The sequence below is a fragment of the Oryzias latipes genome, chromosome 1 (genome assembly GCF_053564925.1).
Source record: "Oryzias latipes strain Hd-rR chromosome 1, Olatipes_Hd-rR_3.1".
NCBI classification, from domain to species: Eukaryota; Metazoa; Chordata; class Actinopteri; order Beloniformes; family Adrianichthyidae; genus Oryzias; species Oryzias latipes.
The window spans coordinates 17,382,830-17,403,225 of NC_136237.1; the positions used below are offsets into that span (position 1 = coordinate 17,382,830).

The 20,396-nt window shown below is 39.7% G+C and overlaps 1 protein-coding gene across 1 annotated transcript; it reads right to left on the reverse strand.

The window, feature by feature from the left end:
* Window positions 1–693: 693 nt before the first annotated feature.
* On the reverse strand, window positions 694–19,723 carry micall2b (mical-like 2b). The gene is made up of 16 exons (XM_011478092.4): window positions 15,671–19,723; window positions 13,365–13,413; window positions 10,723–10,864; window positions 10,452–10,639; window positions 9,290–9,417; window positions 6,678–7,358; window positions 6,365–6,561; window positions 5,613–5,685; window positions 4,922–5,052; window positions 4,741–4,805; window positions 3,544–3,664; window positions 3,362–3,464; window positions 2,745–2,818; window positions 2,554–2,668; window positions 1,889–1,935; window positions 694–1,306 (listed from the first exon to the last, which is right to left on the reverse strand). The coding sequence occupies exons 1-16, from the start codon at window positions 15,811–15,813 to the stop codon at window positions 1,230–1,232; spliced, it is 2,334 nt and encodes a 777-aa protein (XP_011476394.1). The 5' UTR covers window positions 15,814–19,723; the 3' UTR covers window positions 694–1,229.
* Window positions 19,724–20,396: the final 673 nt, after the last annotated feature.

Below are 20,396 nucleotides of genomic sequence, written 5' to 3' on the forward strand. Positions count from 1 at the left end.
TTTCCAAATCCAAGATGTTACTCTGACAAGCCTGAGGTTTTTTTGCTCAGCAGTGTGGATGACATGAGGTATCATGCTGCCTCCCAGTGGTTGCAAAGGTCACTGCATCTTCACTGCACTTGAAAATGTACTTTTAATTAATAATTTATGAGCCAAAATATCACTTTAACTTGAAATAAGAATTTCAATTCTTAGAAGAGAAAAATATATAAAGGTAAAATTTGTAATACCAACCACTGCTCAGGAATTTGTCACATGCCATTAACTTGAAAACAAAAATCCGTTTGGTAAACACATGAACACCATGAGCAAGATTTTTTTTTTTTGAGGAATGCAAAACTAAAGGTTCAGAACATTTTATGCATGATCAAGACTGTTTTCTGAACCCAGGCAAGCATGCTGTATTTACATGCATCACAAGCATAAGATAAAAAGTTGCCAATTCAAAGACTAAACAGGTCAATTCAGGTCCAATGTGGATCACATCTGGCAGCCTCCCCATCGACTCATATTCAGCCAGCAAAACCCTTTAATGACAAGAACTGCATTAAAGATGTCAGAGATCTAAAGGTGAAAGCTGGATGTCAACAGTTGGTTCTAGTTCCTTACAAATAGAACAGATAAATATAACAGGAAAAGAAGTCACAAAACCTGGGCTAAAACAAAAAAAAAAGAGAGACTTAAAAACAAATATACTAATAAATAAAAGTTTATTTTCAAACCTCAAAACAAAGTCTTTTTCTTAACAAAAATGTACAGAAAGTGGATACAATGTGCAACACAGAAACAAGGAGTTTAATGTTGGTCACAAGTGGTTTGTGGCTTGAAGCCGGTAGACAGCTGTCAGACCTTTGTATTAAGCCTTCGTCTTTAGCTCCTATTAGCAGCAGCGTTGCAGTAAACAAATATGATTTCAAACAGCGGCACAGGCGATGCTCAGAGAGTGCAGGAGTGTGTATGTATGGGCATGAAACCCGGAGATTAGGAGAAGATTTTAACTGAACAAGTGGAGCACTGAGCCTAATCACATCACGGCTCTGAGTCATTAACCCGTGTGTGTCGGGGGGGGGGGGGGGGGGGGGCGTCAGTGACACCGTCGATGGAGGGGTGGACATTTTTATAACAAACGCCACACACACTGTCATCATGCATCCAATGACTCATGAGATTAACTGACAGTACGCAGCAAAAGCGTCAAACACAGACATGTCGGTGAGTTTTGCGGAGCATCATCCCTCCTTCTTGTTTCCCCAGCTGAACAGTCTGGACCTGGAGGACTTCTTCTTTGCTTTCTCCTTCTTAACGTCTGCAACAGAAGGTAGAGCACACATAAACGTACCATCTAACACAGGCCTGTTCCCATGAATGAACGGAGAAACGTTGGCATTGACTGGATGAATACATTAAAGTGAAATAGCTAATCTTTAGCCCACTGCAGCCATTCGCTGGCTTGAAACATAATAACCTTTCTCTGAAGTTGAATGAATCTCCTCAATTCCAATCATGAATTGCAAATGAAGTCAGCTTTAACTGTGTTCTATCAGAGGGTCAAATTACCCGGCCACATTATCCATTTGTCTAACAGCAAAGCTGCTGACAGAAAGAAAGAAAAATGGTGGGGGGGGGCATTTTGTTTGATGCTTTTTTTCCATTAACAAAGTTTAGATTGAATGAGATGAAAACATTTCCTAGTAGGGTTATCACACACACACACTTCTGTATGCCACAATGAGAGTTCCTCCAACTTCAGTGAGAAACACACACACACACACACACACACACACACAGAAGTCCTAAATGCGACCATTTAAAGGCTAGCTAACTGCTGGTCACACCAAGTTGTGATAACTAATGAACAAAGCTGAGGCGGGCGCCAATGGAGACTTACTGAAATCCATCATCATCTTGTTGAGTTTCTCGTCCTCCTCTTCCTCTCTGAGAAAATGAAGCACAAATAGTAAAAGGATTAATAAAAGTGCATTTTTCTATGAGCGAAAAAACAACCGTTATACTGTCACAGCTGCCCTTACGGACTGTCTGCAGGGGGGGGGGGGGGTAAATCTGTACGAGGCCCACAGGAAATTTTAAGATCAGGGACAAAAAAATGTTTTTTCTACAGGCATGCTGCGCCGTGGAACAGTATCCCCCGTACGTCATAAGTGCGTGTGACTTCAATTATCCTTACAAGTGTTCACGATGCCCAACAATGGTACGTTCCAGTGTCATGAGGTGGCCGCACAAACCTCAAGAGGACAGGAAGACACACCTGTTCTCTCTAAGATACAGACCTTCCACTCTACAACCCTGGACGGGCTAGGACAACCCAAAAACACGCAGCACCCGCACAGGGGTTGACCTGTGAGGAAGGCTTCAGCTTATGAACTTTAGCCAGTACACAGGAGTGTTATTCTCTTTTGTGTGTTTTTGTCTTAAGCTGATTTTTGGTTGTACTACCATGATATTTCTTGGTGTATAACAGGTTAAAAAGACAGCACTGGATCTAAAAACAAAAGTCTGCAAACTGCTCCAGACTTTCTCATTCTGACAGCCCACCTGAGTCGGTCCTCGTCCAGACCTTCCACTATGGCGTTTCTGTCATTGATGATCTCCAACAGTTTCTCCATCAGCTCTGCTTCTTTCTTCCTGTCCCACTCGGTTTTCAAATGCTCTGCGCACAAACAGAAGCCTTCAGTCTTGCCCCATTTCCTCTTGGGGGGGGGGGGTTTCTCCTCTAAAGACCTCACCAGGTTTATCCATCAGCCTCCTGAGCTGCTGCTCCACACTGGGCTGCTGCTCCTCCAGATCCTGAGTTTTACCACTGGACCCCAAAAAACCATCATAAGAGAATTTCAGTCCAGGTTTCAGTCCAAATAAGGGCGTTAATAAGATCACTTATATTTTCTTGATGGCAACTTATGGACTCCATTTATTAAATCATATTATTCCCACTTTAGACAAGGTTTTCAACTTTTTATCCTTCGTTGAAAATAAATAAAATAATAGTAGAAATGCTGTGGTGCATTAGGATACCTCTGCAATGATGTTACACCAAATATGATTTAAAAAATTGCATCAAAGGAGTCAAAAGTTATTCACAAGTTCTCCTCACATCTAGTGCATCTTCATCATGTATAGATCAAATCTGTTCTCTTCAAATGAAAAACCCTCAGCAGACTTTGCTTTGGTTGGTGGTGTTGGTCAGGTGGGGTGATGAAGGCTGTCTTCTTCCTTGCTGTGTGGTGTAGCAGGTTGGGGGGGGGGATACTGGGAACTCAAACTGTCAACCTTCTGGCTGCAGGTCTGTTTCCCTAATTGCTAAATAGTAGCAACCCTTCCTCCGGATGGGTGTGTGTGCACTCACATGTAGACGAGCTCAGACTCCCGACGCATGGCCACCTGCTTGTTCCTGATCAAGCTGAACCACTCCTCCATCAGCTCATCCATGACCGAGTCGTCGGCACCCTCTGACACACAAACGCACTCCCAGTTTACCACACACCTTTGTTTCCACCCCTTCGTGCGTAACGAGCACGATCATCTCACCCTCCTCGCTGCGCAGCTTCATCTCCAGCTCCACTCCTCGCCTCTCCAGCTCATTCACGTTTTCTTCAATCGCCTGGAGCTCCTTGATGATCTCCTCTCTGGGAATGTAGTTCGGCTTTGTCTACATGGGCGATCACACAAAAGTGTGAAGCACAAACAGAAATGACATACCTAAACCCTGCTTAGCGTGCAAGCAAAACAGACAAATAATGATAGCAATTACACACAAAACCCTTTTCTAAAAACACTTCTGGCCTGAGAATAACTCACAACTTCTTGACTTTTTAAACTGAGTTTATTAAATTAGGAACTTTACAAAGAACACAAACAAGTTTAAAAAATCTAAATACAGTCTAATTTACTTATACTGTAAGTGAATTATATCAACTATGCATGTGGTGTAGAATATCAGACACACAGGGCCTCCTTTTATGTGGGTCCATTTGTCCATCCACTACTGTTTTTTGTATCTTTTTAGAAGTCTGTCTGCCCCTTCTCATGAAATAATTAGTCTCCATCTGCTTTTTCCAACATGATCCGACACCAAAAATAACCATTATATGATGCCAAATCCATTTCCGAAAGCCCTCTGTTGGTTTTGTAGGACCAGGTCTTCAGGATGACTAACAGAGACTAAATTCCACCGTGTTCCTGTGTCTTCCACATGAGGAAGATGCAGTCTGTTACAGACCTGCTGTAGTGTAAAGCCACGAGGAGGCCAGTGCAGCTCGAGCTACCACACCAACGGACAGAGATGAACCCTGAGACTAATCTGCAGCTGCCTCTGTACATTTGTTTGGGTGAACTGTAAATTCCAAAGGTTTGCTTTGAAATATTTGAACCCGTCTACTGATGGAGTCATCCTCCACTGCTGCTGCTGCTTCCTGTTTAGAGCTGAGAGTTCTGCTGAAGACGCTCACAACTCGCCAGACAGGCAGGCTGTGAGTCGACTACCGGTTATTGCTTCTAATTTAAGTGATTTTGGTTCAACTTGGGAATCAAGTCAGAATTAGAAGATAAACAAAGTTCCTCAAGTTTATACAGCTCATTAAAAAAGCTAATAAACAGAGAATTGGAGATCAAAACTTTAAAATGTAAAGTCAGAATTAATAAAAGAAAAACATTAAAAATAAGAAGTTTGGTGACTGGCCTCAATCTAAATATTGACACAGAATAGCAGAGACTGAGTATTTGTACCTTAGTGCCCTTTGACTCTGGCTTGGTGCCGTTTATACTTTGCGGTTTGAGGCTTTTCTCGAGTACTGAAAGAGAGATTTTTTTTTTTAAACGGCAGCATACACAAGTGTGAGAGCTGAGAACACAGAGGGGAAGGATTTTTGGTTCTTCAAAGAATGTTGAAATGATCAAATGTAAATACCCTTTGGTGAATGTGAATTTGCAGAAGAGCTGGCTGAATGAGGAGTTGGAGACGGTCCAACAGGAAGTTCTGTAGTCTTTCCAGCTCCATTGGACCACGGTTTAGCAGGAGACACTGGAATACTGGCAGGTCTAAAAATGAATGAAGTAGTAGGAGACAAGGGGGAAAACAAAGAAACTATTAGGAGACATCTCCCAGTTTTCATGAACAACCCCTTCCCAGCTTAGTTTTATTTGACAAGAACAAGAGCAGAGGTCACATAGGGAGAGGAACTCTGAGCATTGAGCATGTGTTGCACCGTGGAGAACCTGAATCAGTCCTAACAGCATTTGAGGAAAAACCGGAACGATGGATGGATGGATGGATGGATGGATGGATGGATGGATGGATGGATGGATGGATGGATGGATGGATGGATGGATGGATGGATGGATGGATGGATGGATGGATGGATGGATGGATGGATGGATGGATGGATGGATGGATGGATGGATGGATGGATGGATGGATGGATGATCAGAATTTAAAAAGAAAATTTCCGCTCTGCCAGTTAATGCCTGACATTGTCTGTCTGCTAAGAGCCACTGTTCCACAGGATGGAAGCCAGAAAAAGGAGAGGCATTTCGGAGCAGAATTAAACATAACACAAACAAAATAGCAACAAAACACAACAAAAACAAAAAAGACTTACTTTGCTTCTTTAATTTCTTTGGAAACAGGCTTCAGCTTTGACCTCCAATCTACAGGAGACTCATTGTTTGAAACTACAAAGAAAGAAAATTAGAACCATTTCTAATTCACCACATTAATACATTTCAACTTTAGCAGGCTGCACAATTTAACCAGAAAAAAAATACAGAACTCAACTCAACAAGCGGGTCATGTGATTCTGTTGCATTTCTCAGCCGGTTAAACTGCAGTAGCACTGATCCGAGTAGATGTTACTTTTTAATTAAGAACTTATTCAAAGGTTGGGGAAAGCTGTCCAATTTGAAAACTAAAATATGAAAAATATTCTAAGCCTATAATTCATTTAGCTTCACACGGAAGTTCAGACAGTTCATTATGCCACTAAAATATTAAATGACATGATTGATTGGCCTAAAGCAAAAGCAGTATTTAGTTGTAGATTGTTTTTGTTTTACTCCTCAAACACAGACTGGACACAGAGAGTGCAGTAACACCATGTCAGACTGCTGGTTTTTGGCTATATCTGTAAGATGTATAGATTTGCACAACTATCAATCAATATTGTGGACTGTCTTCTATAGCAGGAACTGCTCAGTTGCTCAGAAAAAAATATTTTATGGGCATAAAATAAACTACAGTTTACTTTTTTTGTGGCAAATACAGATTAAATAGAGTGACTTTCTTCCAATAGACTCTATTACACACATTTTCTGATTATTGTTGATGAAATTTTGTAAAATACAAGTCTTTTACCTAAAGTGTTAGTTGAAGCTTTGCCAGACTTCAGGCCTCCTTTGTCTGAAGGCTGTTCTGGAGATCTACCACTGGGAGCAGAACTTGGGTTGTCTAAAGGCTGCAGGTCAGCGAGCAGTGATGGGTTTGCTTTCAGCCTGATCCGCCCTCTAGGAGCCTCAGTTTCTGCTTTAGTTGTTTCCGTTTGTGGCTGAGGTCTGGAAAAAAAAAAATCGGATAAATCCACTGAAGACCATTTTCACCAGCAGAGGTCAGGCTTGAGTAGGATGTAAGGATTGATCCTCTCTTGCAGTGACTGCGGTTGTTCACTTACTTGTCAGTTTTCCTGAGAGCTACATTCATCCACTGGGGTTTAGTGTCATTGTTGTTTTCTTCTGTTATTTTCTTTGAGAGAAAAGCTGCTGCTGAAGCTTTTTTCTTATTACTGTCGCTGTCTGTCTGTTTGCTGCTCACAGTCTCTCCCACACCAGTTGTTTTAGCAACAGTAGCACCCTTATTTTGATCCTTCACACTAACGAATAAGGTCACAGCCTGACCCACCGTGGACTCTGGCTTCTTAGCCGTCACACTGTGACCTTTATTTATGTCCAACTTGATAGTTGTTGTTGCTTTCTCCTGTGGGTTAGACGGCTTCTCAGCTTGGAGGAACTTTAGCTTGGTCTCCTTTGTCTTGGCCGCAGTCATTGAAGAGCGAGGAGCGGGAACAGGTGTGGTGATTGAGGAGGTGTTCCTAGTGACATGTGAAACTGTGGGTTTGGACACAACTAGTGGCATTCTTTCCTTAGCAGCAGAAGCAACAGTTGATGAAGGAGGTGAAGTAGAAGAAATACTGGAAGGCGTGGCAGGTTGTTTGGTCAGCCACGATGGTCCCGCTTTGATCGGTGTTTGAGCAGGACTCGTTGTTCTGGTTTTACTGGCATCTGGTTGAGGCTTTAAAACATAGTTGTTGGTGGGTAAATCCCGAAGAGGTGAGCTTGTGTTTGGTGATAACTGCCTGAGAAACAAAAATGAAACCAAAATGTACAATGAGGAAAAACATTCAAGAACAGCAATGACCAATTCTGAACCTCTGTTGGGCTCCATTTAACTTAAAATCTGTCCAAAGTCTTAACAAGGCCTTTAAAGATTTAGTCTAAAAAAGAAGGAAAACTGAAATCCTCCGATGATATTTATTGTTAAAATACAAAAGAATTCCTTCTGCTTTCCAGCTGCTAGCTTGTGAATTGACTTAGGCTGTGCTTGAATTCCCTCCCTACTTCCTAACTACTGAAAACCTAAAGTGCAGGACAATCTAGTGGCCTGGACATTAAAAGCAATTCATACACCACGCTCATTACGTTGTTTTTTTAAACCAGATGACTTCACAGATTTTCTGAAAAAACAAAACAAATAAAACTAAAAACTATGAACATTTTACAAAGAAAATGCATCAATCTGCTGTGTTCTGATGATGAAAACTTGAATGATTTATGAAAAGACAAAAAAACAAGTAATACATTTATTTCACAATGCTCTCTATTCGCCAATCTAGTGAGCATCGATGCACACTGGCTTTTCGTTGAGACTTTTGGGAAATTTCTAGGGCACTGGATTTTGGAATTGTAGATTCGGACAACCAAACGAAATGGCAAACACGATCTATAGCACCAAGTAGTGAGTCGTGAAGGAATTAAGACAGAAATTTTGGATTATGTTGGGGCTTTTCTTCCCATGTAGACTACATCTGGAAGACAATTATCTGGAAAAAAAAAGAGTCAAAAATGTGTTTTTGCTTTGTTTACTTGGAAGTTAAATTGCCCCAAATGTGGTTAAGTCATTTCATGAGTAAGAATGTGGCGCCTGACAAAGAACAATATGACACCAAGCTAATCCACTTAGAGAAGCTACCTGCTACTTCCACCATTCAAATCAGCCATGCCTCCATCAGCTACCTGACATCATGCATTCACCTAACTCATTTTTTAAAGTAAATATATGTATTTGTGTTAGCATTATTACTGAGTGAACATTTAAGCTAATAAAAACCCTATTGAGCATTTGGAAAACAACCTTTTTTCCCCAGTTACTTTAAAATCCTTTTGCAGCAAAATTATAGATAAATGCAATGAAGAGACAGAACATTTTTACCATAGTCTATTAAAAATTTTTGCCAAAATATTTACATATTTAGTTATTTAAGACCAGTGACCCCGAAAGGGAATGAACGGAAGAAGATGAATGAATGAATGAATGAATGAATGAATGAATGAATGAATGAATGAGTTATTTAAGACTTAAATATTCAAATTACAATTCCTGAAATTTTTTCTTTTAGGTGAATGAAAACATGAACAATTTCTCTGCACTGAGCCATGTGTAAATGCAAAACTCAGTTTTGTTATCCATGTCATGTAAAGTTAATTTTCCTTCTTTTACATAGTGTCTTAAAGATGTTTTGAGAAAATCATTTAGGTTACGTTTTAACACAAACTTGTCCTTTTACTCCTGTTGAACCTAGATTCAGAAGTAGGAGTAATAAACAAGTTTAAAAAAATATTTCAAATTTCATCCTAGCAACATATTTGACCATTTTCATTCCAATAGTTAAAGCCTTTCAGCTCCTTCAACAGAAAATGGAATCATACAGTTCATAACCCTGTGCTTGCCACAAATCTAATAAATTATTTACCTACATCAAATTCTAGGTAAAACCCATTTTAAAATTCTTGATTGATTAAAAAATGTAACCGCTAAGATGAGTAAACTAAAAGCAGCAAGTTTAACAAGTGACGTGTTATGGAAAAACCTTTGCTATAAATTCTCCTTTCATTCTCTTTTGACGTTTGCTATAAACGTTTGTTATGAATTCTCCTTTCATTTATAAACATTTTTTGTGTGGTGGAGAAAAGACATTTTTCCACAAAATCCACTCCGTAGTGTTCTCACCTTGCACAGTTCCTGTGGTAAAGCTTCCCGTCCAGTAGATGTCGCTGCACCAAGTGTACGTGTGTATTACAGGACGCACATTTGTTACTCAGTGTACCAGTCTGAGATGGTTTCTCAGCATTAACATCCTGAAAACAAAACACTTTTTTAAATCCTAAAGCATGGACATGCATTTTCATCTGCAGCATTTTGTTAATGGTGAACTGGCATGACTCTACCTCACTTTTTAACCTATAAATGTGATCTAGAGAGGAGTGGTCCCCAACCTTTTTAAGACCACGGACCCGTTTAATGTCAGACAATATTTTCACAGACTGGCCTGTATGAGGCTGAACTGGAAGGCAGTTGTTTTTTTTTTTTGTTTTAGCTTCCAGTTCCCCCTCACTTTTGAGGGTGAAGTTTATCTTCATCCTCTAAAATATTTGCAACTGGTTTAAACTTTATTGTACACTAGATTTTGTGTAGGAACCATTAAAATATGATATCGATTTTCACTAGACCCATAATTTTCAAAGTGGAAGCTAAAAAAAAAAAATCAGACGCCAACTTCAGCCTCATCTAACTTTTAAGTTGGGACGAATAAATTACCGTAAAATAAATAAATAAACTGTCTCAAAACTGTAATTTTCTAAATAAAATATTAAACATGAACCCACCATTTGAACAACTTTATTAGGGGCTTCCTTGTAACAGTAATATTTAGCATTATTATTATGGTCTGTATTCTTTTGGTATTATGGTCAACTGTCACAATAAATCCATTTGTGGAGTACAGACTCCTGGTTTTTGTCTGTTAAAAGCAGCTTCCCTTTATTTTGAAGTTACATCCTTTTTTTTCCAGTTTCCTCTGTGACATTTCTGCCGAAAGAAACTTTTCAATAAGGTTTATTTTTCTTAACTTTGCTAGCTTGGGGTTTTTCATTTTAGTGGTCAGTGCAGCCGCTCTAAGAAAGTAGTGGATGGATTTTGGACAGATGACCGAGCAACATGACACGCGTCAAGAATGAGTCGAATGAATCGGGGAGAATCAGATATTTTTTCCAAAATAAAACTTCCTTTCAGAATCAGATTATTAAAAACTGAAAAACTCTAAGTCATGTTCATGTTTATGTTATGCGGCCCGGAGGTTTGGGAGCACTGACAGAGAACGCAAAAAGCTTACCTGCAGTGCATTTCGGCTTTGTTTGGGTGAAGGAGAAGGTCTTGTCCTGTTTAGAAAGGGAGGAGGACTGTTTTCTCTTGCATCTTTAGATCCAGGAAAGACTTTAGACGCCACTGCCGAGTTCTTTTTCCCAGGCGTCTCCCCCATGGGGCCGTCCGCCGGGCGTTTGATAGCCCCCATACCACCGACTGTTCACCAACAGACAAGGATACAGAGAGGTGAGAGAGCTGCACAGGCTCACACAGGCAGGACACAGTCAGAAGGTACTCACTAGGGTTACGACCATGGAAGTAGTTGTAGTACTGTGAGACATATGTCAGGATGCTGAGGCGGTCAGGAACCTTGAGAGCGACCATGTCTTCTGCATCCAACAGTGCAGGAATTCCCAGTTTCTCCTCTGCAACCTTGAAGGCCTGCAAATAAAACTCTGCATTTAAATAAACAAATGGGATGCAGCACAAGAGATCTAGCAGTTATCTAAACACCTCAAGCACCAACCAGCTCTATCTTATCCAGGAGAAAACTAAGAGATAATCTTCTCAGCGGCAAGCCCAGGATCCAAAACGCCTAAAGTTGGATGCGTTGATGGGGCGTCCTTATCAAAGGCCAAAGCTAAAAACATTCCAACATGACCTTAAATCCTCAATCCATCTCTAAATGTGACCACAGCTACTTTAGAAATCAAACAAATGATTGAGCTTACAATTATTAGAAATAATGAGCACTAATGCAGAGCTCACGGCCACATGTGAGTGTTGGACCGCAGATCAGCTCTTCTGTTATTTGGATAATATTCTCCTTCAACTTTACCAGGTTTGCATGTCTGTGTCACTCACTCATCAATGAGACTCTAAGACACAGAAGAAAAAGGAGGAGGAGCCAGCACAGAGTTCCAATCTGACGATCACCGCAGATAAACAGCAGAGGGTTTTAGGACGGCAATAAACTGCACTACAGTGCACCTTACCAAGCCTTTGGCAATACTTTCCGGTACTTTCTTTTACAACTCAAGGAGTTATGTAATCACGAAGATTTTTTTGCTTTTAGTCATAAGTTTGAAAGTAAAACAGTCTAAATATCGACAAAGCTGTTAAAAGTTAAAGTTAAGAACACATAATACACTAAGTATTTCCTCTCATTATGCAAGGAAACCCCTTCAGTTAAGTCCACTTTGTGTTTCTTGCAAAAGAGCAAAACAATTAAACGACCAGACATTCGATCCAACATTCATGACCATCTTACAACTGGTGTGTAATAAATGTGGATGAAAACGTGTAGAAATTGAATTACCCTGGATCCATCTATCAGCATTAACATAAAAATGTATTTTTTTTTTTAATGTATTCCATACAAATAAATTTCAGAGGATGCAGTTTGTTGTTAAAATGTCAATTTAGATTGGACACAAAGTTTGGGTAAAATTATTATGCAAAGTAATCATGTTTTTAATTGTGTGACGATGCATCAGAAACCGTTTTTATGCTTCAAAAGAGAACCGTGTTGCTATGTTTTATATTAGTGAGTACTAGGCCTTCACAATAAATCACAAATTTATTGAGCTATCAAGATGTGCAATATGCATACTGCAAAAGAAGGCGAAACTTTTGATAAATGTGCCAAAACAATGTTCTGGCAGCTTGAAATCCTTAACAAACCAAATAAATCAATTTAGGCCAATTTGACCAATCGGCTGGAGTCTTTTATGTTAGATGCTCGCCTCCAATGTAGACGAGGGTCATTTGGAGTATAATTAAAGTTATGTTGACTCTTTTTTAAGTTATACCGTTGCAGTGAAATAGAAATTATGAATTTTGTTCTTTTGCTATTTGTTCGGGTATCGCAGGTTATATCGTCATCACAATATTGATCATTAATATCGCAAATCGCGAGTTTTTCCTCATATAGTGCAGCCCTGGGTACTATTGAGTAAATGTGTTATGAAGACTGAAACAGGGGGAAAACTCAACTACCGGTAAGTGTTTTACTGAGACAAAGAGAAAACCTAATAACAAAAAAAAAGAAAGAAAAGAAGCTTAGCCTTCAAAGCTTATTATTAAATTAAGAAAACATGTGTGTCGTGTTACATTGTAAAAGCCAATTCTTAAATAAAAATATACAAAGGCATTTTTCAACCAGATGTTCACAGAGTTAATCAAACTATTTTTTTATGTCCTACCTTCAAAAACAAACTTTTTGCATTTTAAACAAATGTGCATAAATTACAGAACTGCTGATGCTTTGCTGTAAAAGAAACATCATAAAGATGCTGGCAGAAACCATAAGGAGTGTCATCATCCACAATGACAAGACTTCTATAGCTGCAAATGCAGCAAACTCATCCAGTAAAGAGAAAATGAATCCTCCACAATCAACAATGAGAGCTCTTGCTTACATTCTAGAGTACAGTTTCCATTTATCTAAAATGTTTGTTGTTTTTTTTTAAAGAATCAAGCAATTAAAAAAAAAAACATTCCAATTGAGATGTATGGAGGTAGCAGCATCATGATGTGGGGTGGCTCTGTGGCTAATCTAATTCAGGAACATATTAAGACGTAGGTCACAAGACAAATCTTTTCCAAATGAATGACCACAAACGATCTTTAAAGTGGCTGAATGACAGTTATTGGAGTTTACTAGGAGGACCTCATTACTGTCCCAGATAAAAACTCGTGGACTGGAAGGACGTGTGGACAGAAATGCCTCATCCACTGCACTCCTTCAAATGGAAGGAAACTCCTGCGATAGATTTATGCCGAAGAGCAATTCCACCCAACCCAGTGTTTGTAAACTTTGAAAGAAGTTATAAATTATCGTAAAACAAATTCTCCCCAACTATTGGGAAACGGGAAAAATGCTCCAGTCTAGCCAGGCTGGACATTTTTGGGACTCGGATCAAATGGAAACGTTTCTTACCAGCTTGTTGTTCTCATAGACATCTTCCTTTGACAGAGAGTTGAAGTTACTGCAACAGATACAGGAGAAAAATGAGCCGTCCGCATTACAAGAAAGACGTGTTGCTGAGTCATGCATCATTTCCTCTCATCAAGAACATTTATCCCTGCAGTAAGTTAAGCATTTCAAGAAGAGCTTTCAGCACATGCTTAGATAATAGGATATGAACAAAAAGACCTTAGAGATCTTTTATGTCCTTTAGTTTAAACACCCCAACATCACGCTTGATTGGTGGTGATGGTGAATCAGTTTTGAACATGATTTCAATTGACAAAACCTCAACACTGTACAGAAACGGCTAACATTCCATAGCTTCCAAGTACTAATAATTAACTTTTTACTTTCTATGAACAAGGAAAGAAAAAGTCCCTTTGTTAGCAAATAAGCTCTAGGACTGGAGGAGCTGATTTTATTGTTTTTGTTTCCTGTAAGACTCAACAAAGATAAGCTGCAGACACTTTCCTTCAGCTCTGCCCTGTGAAGGATGCCAGGCGTGTGAATGATTATTAGGAAATCCACAAACATGCAAAGACCTATCCGGACATGTCCATCCGAAGACACAGGCTGTCCTGTAATCTTGCAACTTTTTTTTGGTTAAAAATTTCGTTTTTCTTTGTACATTGTCAGTTTCTTCACCAATTTTTGAGCCAGTTCCAGGTTAAACATTATTCTGTGCAGCTACCTGGAAGGAAAATGAAAAAAAAAAAAAATCATCTTCAACAAATAAAGAACTGCTCTGAGTCGAAACGAAACATCTGAAGATGGTTTAAAGACCCACCCCGATAAAAAAATGGTGTTTTTAGCATGTTCATGTGGCTTTTTTTCATTTTTTCAGGAGCAGTCAAAAAAGAATGCCGTTTGAAAAAGATTGAAGCAGTGACATGGAAGCTACAATGGCGAGCTGCAACCTCCAGCATCCTCTCCATTCTGATGCATCTACTGTACTTGTATACGACTAGATCTGTGTGCGTCCTCGTTTTCCTCGTCTGACCTGACATCTGGATCATCTGGATCCTGACTCTGTCCTCCCTCTCCTTCCCAGGAAGTTTCATAACAAGTCATGTGAGACATCCTGCAACTCAAACAGCCAACTTCTCAACTAGACATTGGCCTTAATGACCCACAGAGGATAAATGGGCGGAGTCACAGCTGACACCCTGACTCATAGATCCGCTGTAACTGACAAACACTTTCAGGTGATTCTCCACGGTCTGCTGGTGGCAAAACGGAGCATGTGCAGCTGTGGCTCTGGAGGCATTATGGTCAGTTCCATAACCCCATCGCTGAAGTGACAGTTTGAGGGAAGAGATAAAACAAGTACTTCCTGCTGCAGAGGCAGGACAAATGCTCAGCTCCAGACCAAAAAAAGTTCAAACTTCTGCTTTTCGAGCTAAAAGGTTCCTCCATCCATCATGCAACATTTATCTCACACTGGGGTTTTGAACAGTTAACAGACAAATGTCCAAAGTGTCCTCATGATGTGAATAATAGGAAGAAACAATCAGGACGTACAGCAACTCCTGTTAACTATGACATAGCAGCAGAAAATACAGAAAACCAAGTAGACTGACCTCTAAAAAGACCAGCTTAGATCAGAGACACGTCAGAATCTCCTGTTTTAGAGACACCTGAGTTTACAAGAAATCCAGCGTTTCCCTTGATCAGCTGAGCCTGAGGGTCATGCACTGAGGAAATGCTATAGGAACAGGTTTCTGTCGACTTCTCCTTCAGGTTGTGAACTAATGAAAAGTTCATGGAAAAATCCGCTTAGCCAGATGCCCGTGTCGCCCATTTACACAAACCTTTGCAAAGGGTCTGACTGAAAACCAAAACCTGCTCTGGGCTTTTCCAGCAGAGCCCTCTGACTGAGCATGTGCAGTGTCTCCCAAATACTTCCAAACTGAACATGAAATTCCACAGGAGACATTCATGCTAATCCACAAGTTGAAATAAAAAAATCACTTGTATAAACTGCTTTTTTGGAAGCATCTGAAATAATTGACTATCAGCTGTTGTCGATATAATGTTGTTGTTGTTGTTGTTGTTGTTTTATTATCTCACAAGGAGGAATTCATTTAAAATAATTCAGCCCATATTTCCTTTAGCCCAAAAAAATGCCACCCAGTCGGTGACAGTGTGGTTTTATGTTGGCTTCTTTAGGTCAAAGTCCTCATCTCAACAGACATGTAGAGTCAGGTCCGGTTCCTGCGCAGACAGACAGACAGACAGACAGACACGCAGACAGACAGACAGACAGATATACTCACATGAGCTCGGGTCTGTGTTTGTGGATGAGGGCGCAGAAGGCCAGGCCGTCCCTGAAGGACGTGGTCATGTTTGTGATGGACACATCCCGGTATCCCTCGCACTGGACCCGGCACCACTGCTGCAGGGCCTTGACGGCCGACATGACCGGCGCTGACTCCCGCTGCGTGAGTGAGGCGTTCACGGACGGAGCTCCGCGTTCTCTTCTCTTCCGAACTTCAGAAAACTTCCCAAAGGCAAATCCCGGAAACAGGAGCGTGTTCGCGGGAGTCCCACCGCTGCTCCCGGTCTCCGCGCTCTGTCTGAACAGAAACCGTGACACCTGCGGAAAGTCCAGGTGACGTTAGGTGACGTAAGCGGAGTTTTGCTCGTCCTCGCGCCTCTTCAACTTTTTCTGCCCCGCCCAATTGTCACGCAGACCCCCGCGCGCGCACCCCAGGTCCATGTTCGTAGAGCTTGACCTAATAGTAGACGTTTTTAGGGCTTTTACTTGTAAATGACGTTCAAATATTGGTTATTAGACGATGTCTTGTCACCAAAATCAGAGAAAGCCTTGATAAAGACTGGGATTAAGAGGAATTTATTTGTTCTTTTATATTGTATTTCAATATCTGGAAACTGGATTTTTCCAGGCCTTTTTACAAAAGTTATCTTTAAGTAAAGGTATCTTACTTCTGGATATTCTGATACTTTGTGTTGGAATCATGGCCGTTTTTTTCCCACAGTAATGCCAACATTTAACTCTTTTAAGTTGAACAGTTAATCAGGTGTGGTTTTGTTTGAATTTGCTTGTCTGGTCTTGCTTTGTGAGGTGTGTGGAAGGAAAGTGGGTGTGGCTAATTCACCTGACACCTGCCCTGCTTCTAACTGCAGCAGTGGGCCAAAAGAGCTTCCAAAGTTTAATTACCTGCACAGAAAACAGAGTTGAACTCTATTCTCTGCTGATTTTCGTCTTTGTTGCGGTCCCTTTTGTCTTTCTATGTATCATCATAGAATGACAAATACTGGAACAGTTTGACACGAAAAGCACATCATCTTTTCTTGTTGAAGCAGTTCTCCATACTATAAAAAAAACACTTGTGGTGACACATTATTTATTTCTTACAAGACAGTTCAGTTTTATAACTGGTGTAGCAACATGGTATATGAAAAACACTAACTTCATTCTTTGAGGGTTTCCCTTGTTTAAATTATATGACCATAAATGAAAGTACATTAAACATGTGCACGCCTAATGTACTTTTCACAGTAAATCAGAAAAAGTGTCCCTACATTTTTATAAAGATTTTTCTCTATAATCTAGACACAACTTTAAAATCTGTGCTGCTGGAACAGATCAATCTCAAAGTTAAAGTTAATTTTCTTCTCTCATTAGATTTAAAAATTTCTATGATTGGATTTCTATCCAACACAAAAGGTTAAGGTTTAGATTAAAATTTCAGTCTATCCTACTTTTATTTATGTTGTCATGATTATCAAAATCATTTCCTGAGAGGATTGTAGACAGTTTAAGTTCTCGGTTTTTATTTGCGTTATAACTTAGGCTCAAAATATTTATAGAAAATCTCAAGTAAACAAGTGATACATTTGAATTTGTGTTGTCATTTGGTCCTTTTGGTTTATAATCATGGTGTTGGAATTTGTTATCTGGAAAGATTTTTGTAAACATAAAATCCACAAATAGAAAGGCTGATGTCACATGTTCTGAATCATATTCTTGCGTAAAGTCATGTCAAACTGGTTATTTCTACATGTTCAGCACTCATGTTAATGAGTCATTCTTGCAACATACAAAAAAGTGAGTTGGAAAACAGAAATAGTTTTCACAGGCATGACTGGTTTATTTGGTTTAAATAATGTCTAAAGTAAGGACGGTAAGTTTGATTTATCGACACAGATATAACTCAAAAAGCTCCAAATAAAACTTTTCAGTTTAGACAGTCTGCAAAGATTATATATGGGTATAATGGGGCTAAGTGTTCATACATTTAACAGGAAAAGAAGAAAAAACTGATTAAAAACAAAAGGAAATGCAGGGGATTGCACTGGGAAAGTCCTACCTAGACTAACCGTGAAGATAATAATTTCATGGAAAAACACCTTTGACCTTGATCAGGAAGGCCACACTTAAGAAATCAGTGGGTTTTCGAGTTTTACTTGTGTTTAGAAACGCTGAACCAGCAGCAGAATGTCCTGGAATCCATCCAGCCATTGAATTCTGTTTTGATACTTAGCCAAAAATTCTTTAATTCATTTCAAGAGCCAACATGACAGTCGCGTCCTCAAGAGCAAAATTTGCACATCACCAAAAAGTTCATCAAAATAGTGAGATGGGACAGGGGGCAGTTACTAGACAATAAAGTGGTCAATATTTAGAGTCAGACTTGAATGTTTGTCTCAAATCACTTAAGTTTTTACAAATGCATAAAACTTGTCTGAAAGCAACAATTTGCAAAGATGTTTTTAATCTGCTGGAACTCATCCTGGATAACCAATAAGCAACCCCCTCAAAAAATCAACCTTAAACATTCCAACAACCCAAAATGAGAGGATGGAAACAAATAACTTCACAAAACTGGACAGGGAAATAAATAGTTATAAGCATCACAGAGAAGAAAACAACAAGGGCTGTTGTAAGGAAGCATTGTGTTGGGTCTGTAGACAGTCCCATGCCACCAACTAGAATGCTCAAATAACACCTCCAGTCAGAAATGAATGAACAGAACAATGAGGCTGCTTTTAGGCTCTGTGAGTCCCGGGACGCTCTCATACAATCAATCTGCCAAGAAAAGGAGCATATTTCACTCCACATTGCAGAACACAACCATGTGTTTGGTTCCTGAAATCCACTGTGAAGCTTTCGGTGGACAGAGTCTAAAGAAAGCTCAGAAATGTGCAAACTCTGGTAATAAACATTTAACTTTTTTAAAAAAAGAGTGTGCTCTTAGTGTGCAGCACAAATTCAAACAACAGGCAAGTACACCATGTCTTCTGTTTTGTTGCTCTCTGCATGCACTGACAACATAAACACCGCATGCATGCACACACATGCACAGGCACACACACTTAATCCCCCAAAATCCAGACAGGAAATGCCCTCGTCAGTAAAGCAGAATGCTTTTGACAGACCCCCACTGCTCCCTTTCTCTGTACTCTGTCCTCCCCCTCCGCTCCATGTGCCCCTTTCAAACTCCCATCTGGAAGCATTTAGCCTGAAAGAGTTCACACTCCGCTGGAAAAAAAGAAAAGAAGAGAAAACATCTATTGCACGTCGAGTTTATCAGCAGTGGAGCATACTTTAACAAGCCTGCTATCAGAGAGGGAAGACGCCAAAGCATGTTTGCCTTCACTTTCTGGCGCCAGCAAATATTATGTGTGTGCATCATGACTCATCCAGCGTAAAGTCTCACGTTGGGCCAATACAGATTTTGTGAATTAAGTTAAAAATGTCCTGCATGTTTTCAGTAAAGGAGCGATTGATCAGAACCCTCTGCTGATGCGTGTTTAAACAGACAGCTCTGAAGCTTCTTTCTCTGGGTGAGCACAGGAAGAGCATGCAGGCTTTTATTTGGAAAGAAAACAGAGCACAGAGATAGAGAAGGATGCAGGGCAGAGCATTCTGTTAGTTTAACTCACAGGATGGCCCCTCAGACACAATGTGGGTTCCCCAAAAAGACTCGAGAACACCTTGGGACCTTGTTGAGCAACTAATTATGCTAATCTCTTTTAGTTCTTGGGAACATTGACTCACTGAACGGAGCGATGTTCTTAAAATAAAATGTCGGAATAAAAATACAGAGGAAATTATGTTTCTTTATGCTTGTTTTCACAGGCATGACTGATTAATTTGGTTGAATTAATATTTAAAGTAAGCATGGTAAGTTTTATTGGTAATACAGGAAAAAAAAACAGCCTGAAATGATCACATTACCAAAGAGTCTGATGATGTGTTTCGTTGTCATGGAGAAGATGGTGGGAAAATTGTGTTCAAGTGGAGTCAAGTGGTTGGAATGCATCAAGCAAAAAAGAAAAAAAAGAAAATGGTAACAGAAAAAAAAAAATGTTTCAGCAAAAGCCTCAAAGGACTACAGTAAAATATCTGCATTTGGTATAAAATTCTAAATGATTTTGATCTAAGCTCACTTTAAGTTTTGGTAAAATAATTATCATCATGATAACTCGAATCATAGTTTGATGTTGAAAGCCAGATGATTTGTAAATGCAGTTCACAGCTATTTACAGTAAGAGAACTGGGACAAAACTGATAGGCAACCTTCAGCTCTATGATGAAATACGTCCTTCAACAAACATCAAATTTGCAGTGCAATCTTTCAGCAGAAAGCTGGATCAGTGAGCAATGGTCACTTTTTTCATTTTTCTGCTCTAGTCACGTATGAATCAGAGCAAAGACAGTAACCGATGACCAGATGCCTCATGTGCAGCTTGAAGAGGAAGTGTCATGATCTGGGCTTCCTTAATCACATTTTGTCCCAGAAAAAAAGATGGTGAGCTGACTAACTAATGAAATCAGCTGATAGGGATTTTCCTTCCTCTTTTTCTGTTATGGTTCTGATATCTCAAAAAATAAAGCACCAGAATCCATTAGGCTTTGTTTTTTTTCTTTTTACAAACTTTTTTTTCTTTTTCTTTTAGACACAAACTGCTTACATACTCATTAAAAGGAAAAAAAAAATTCTAAAGCTTTTTAACAGAACACAACTAACCTAA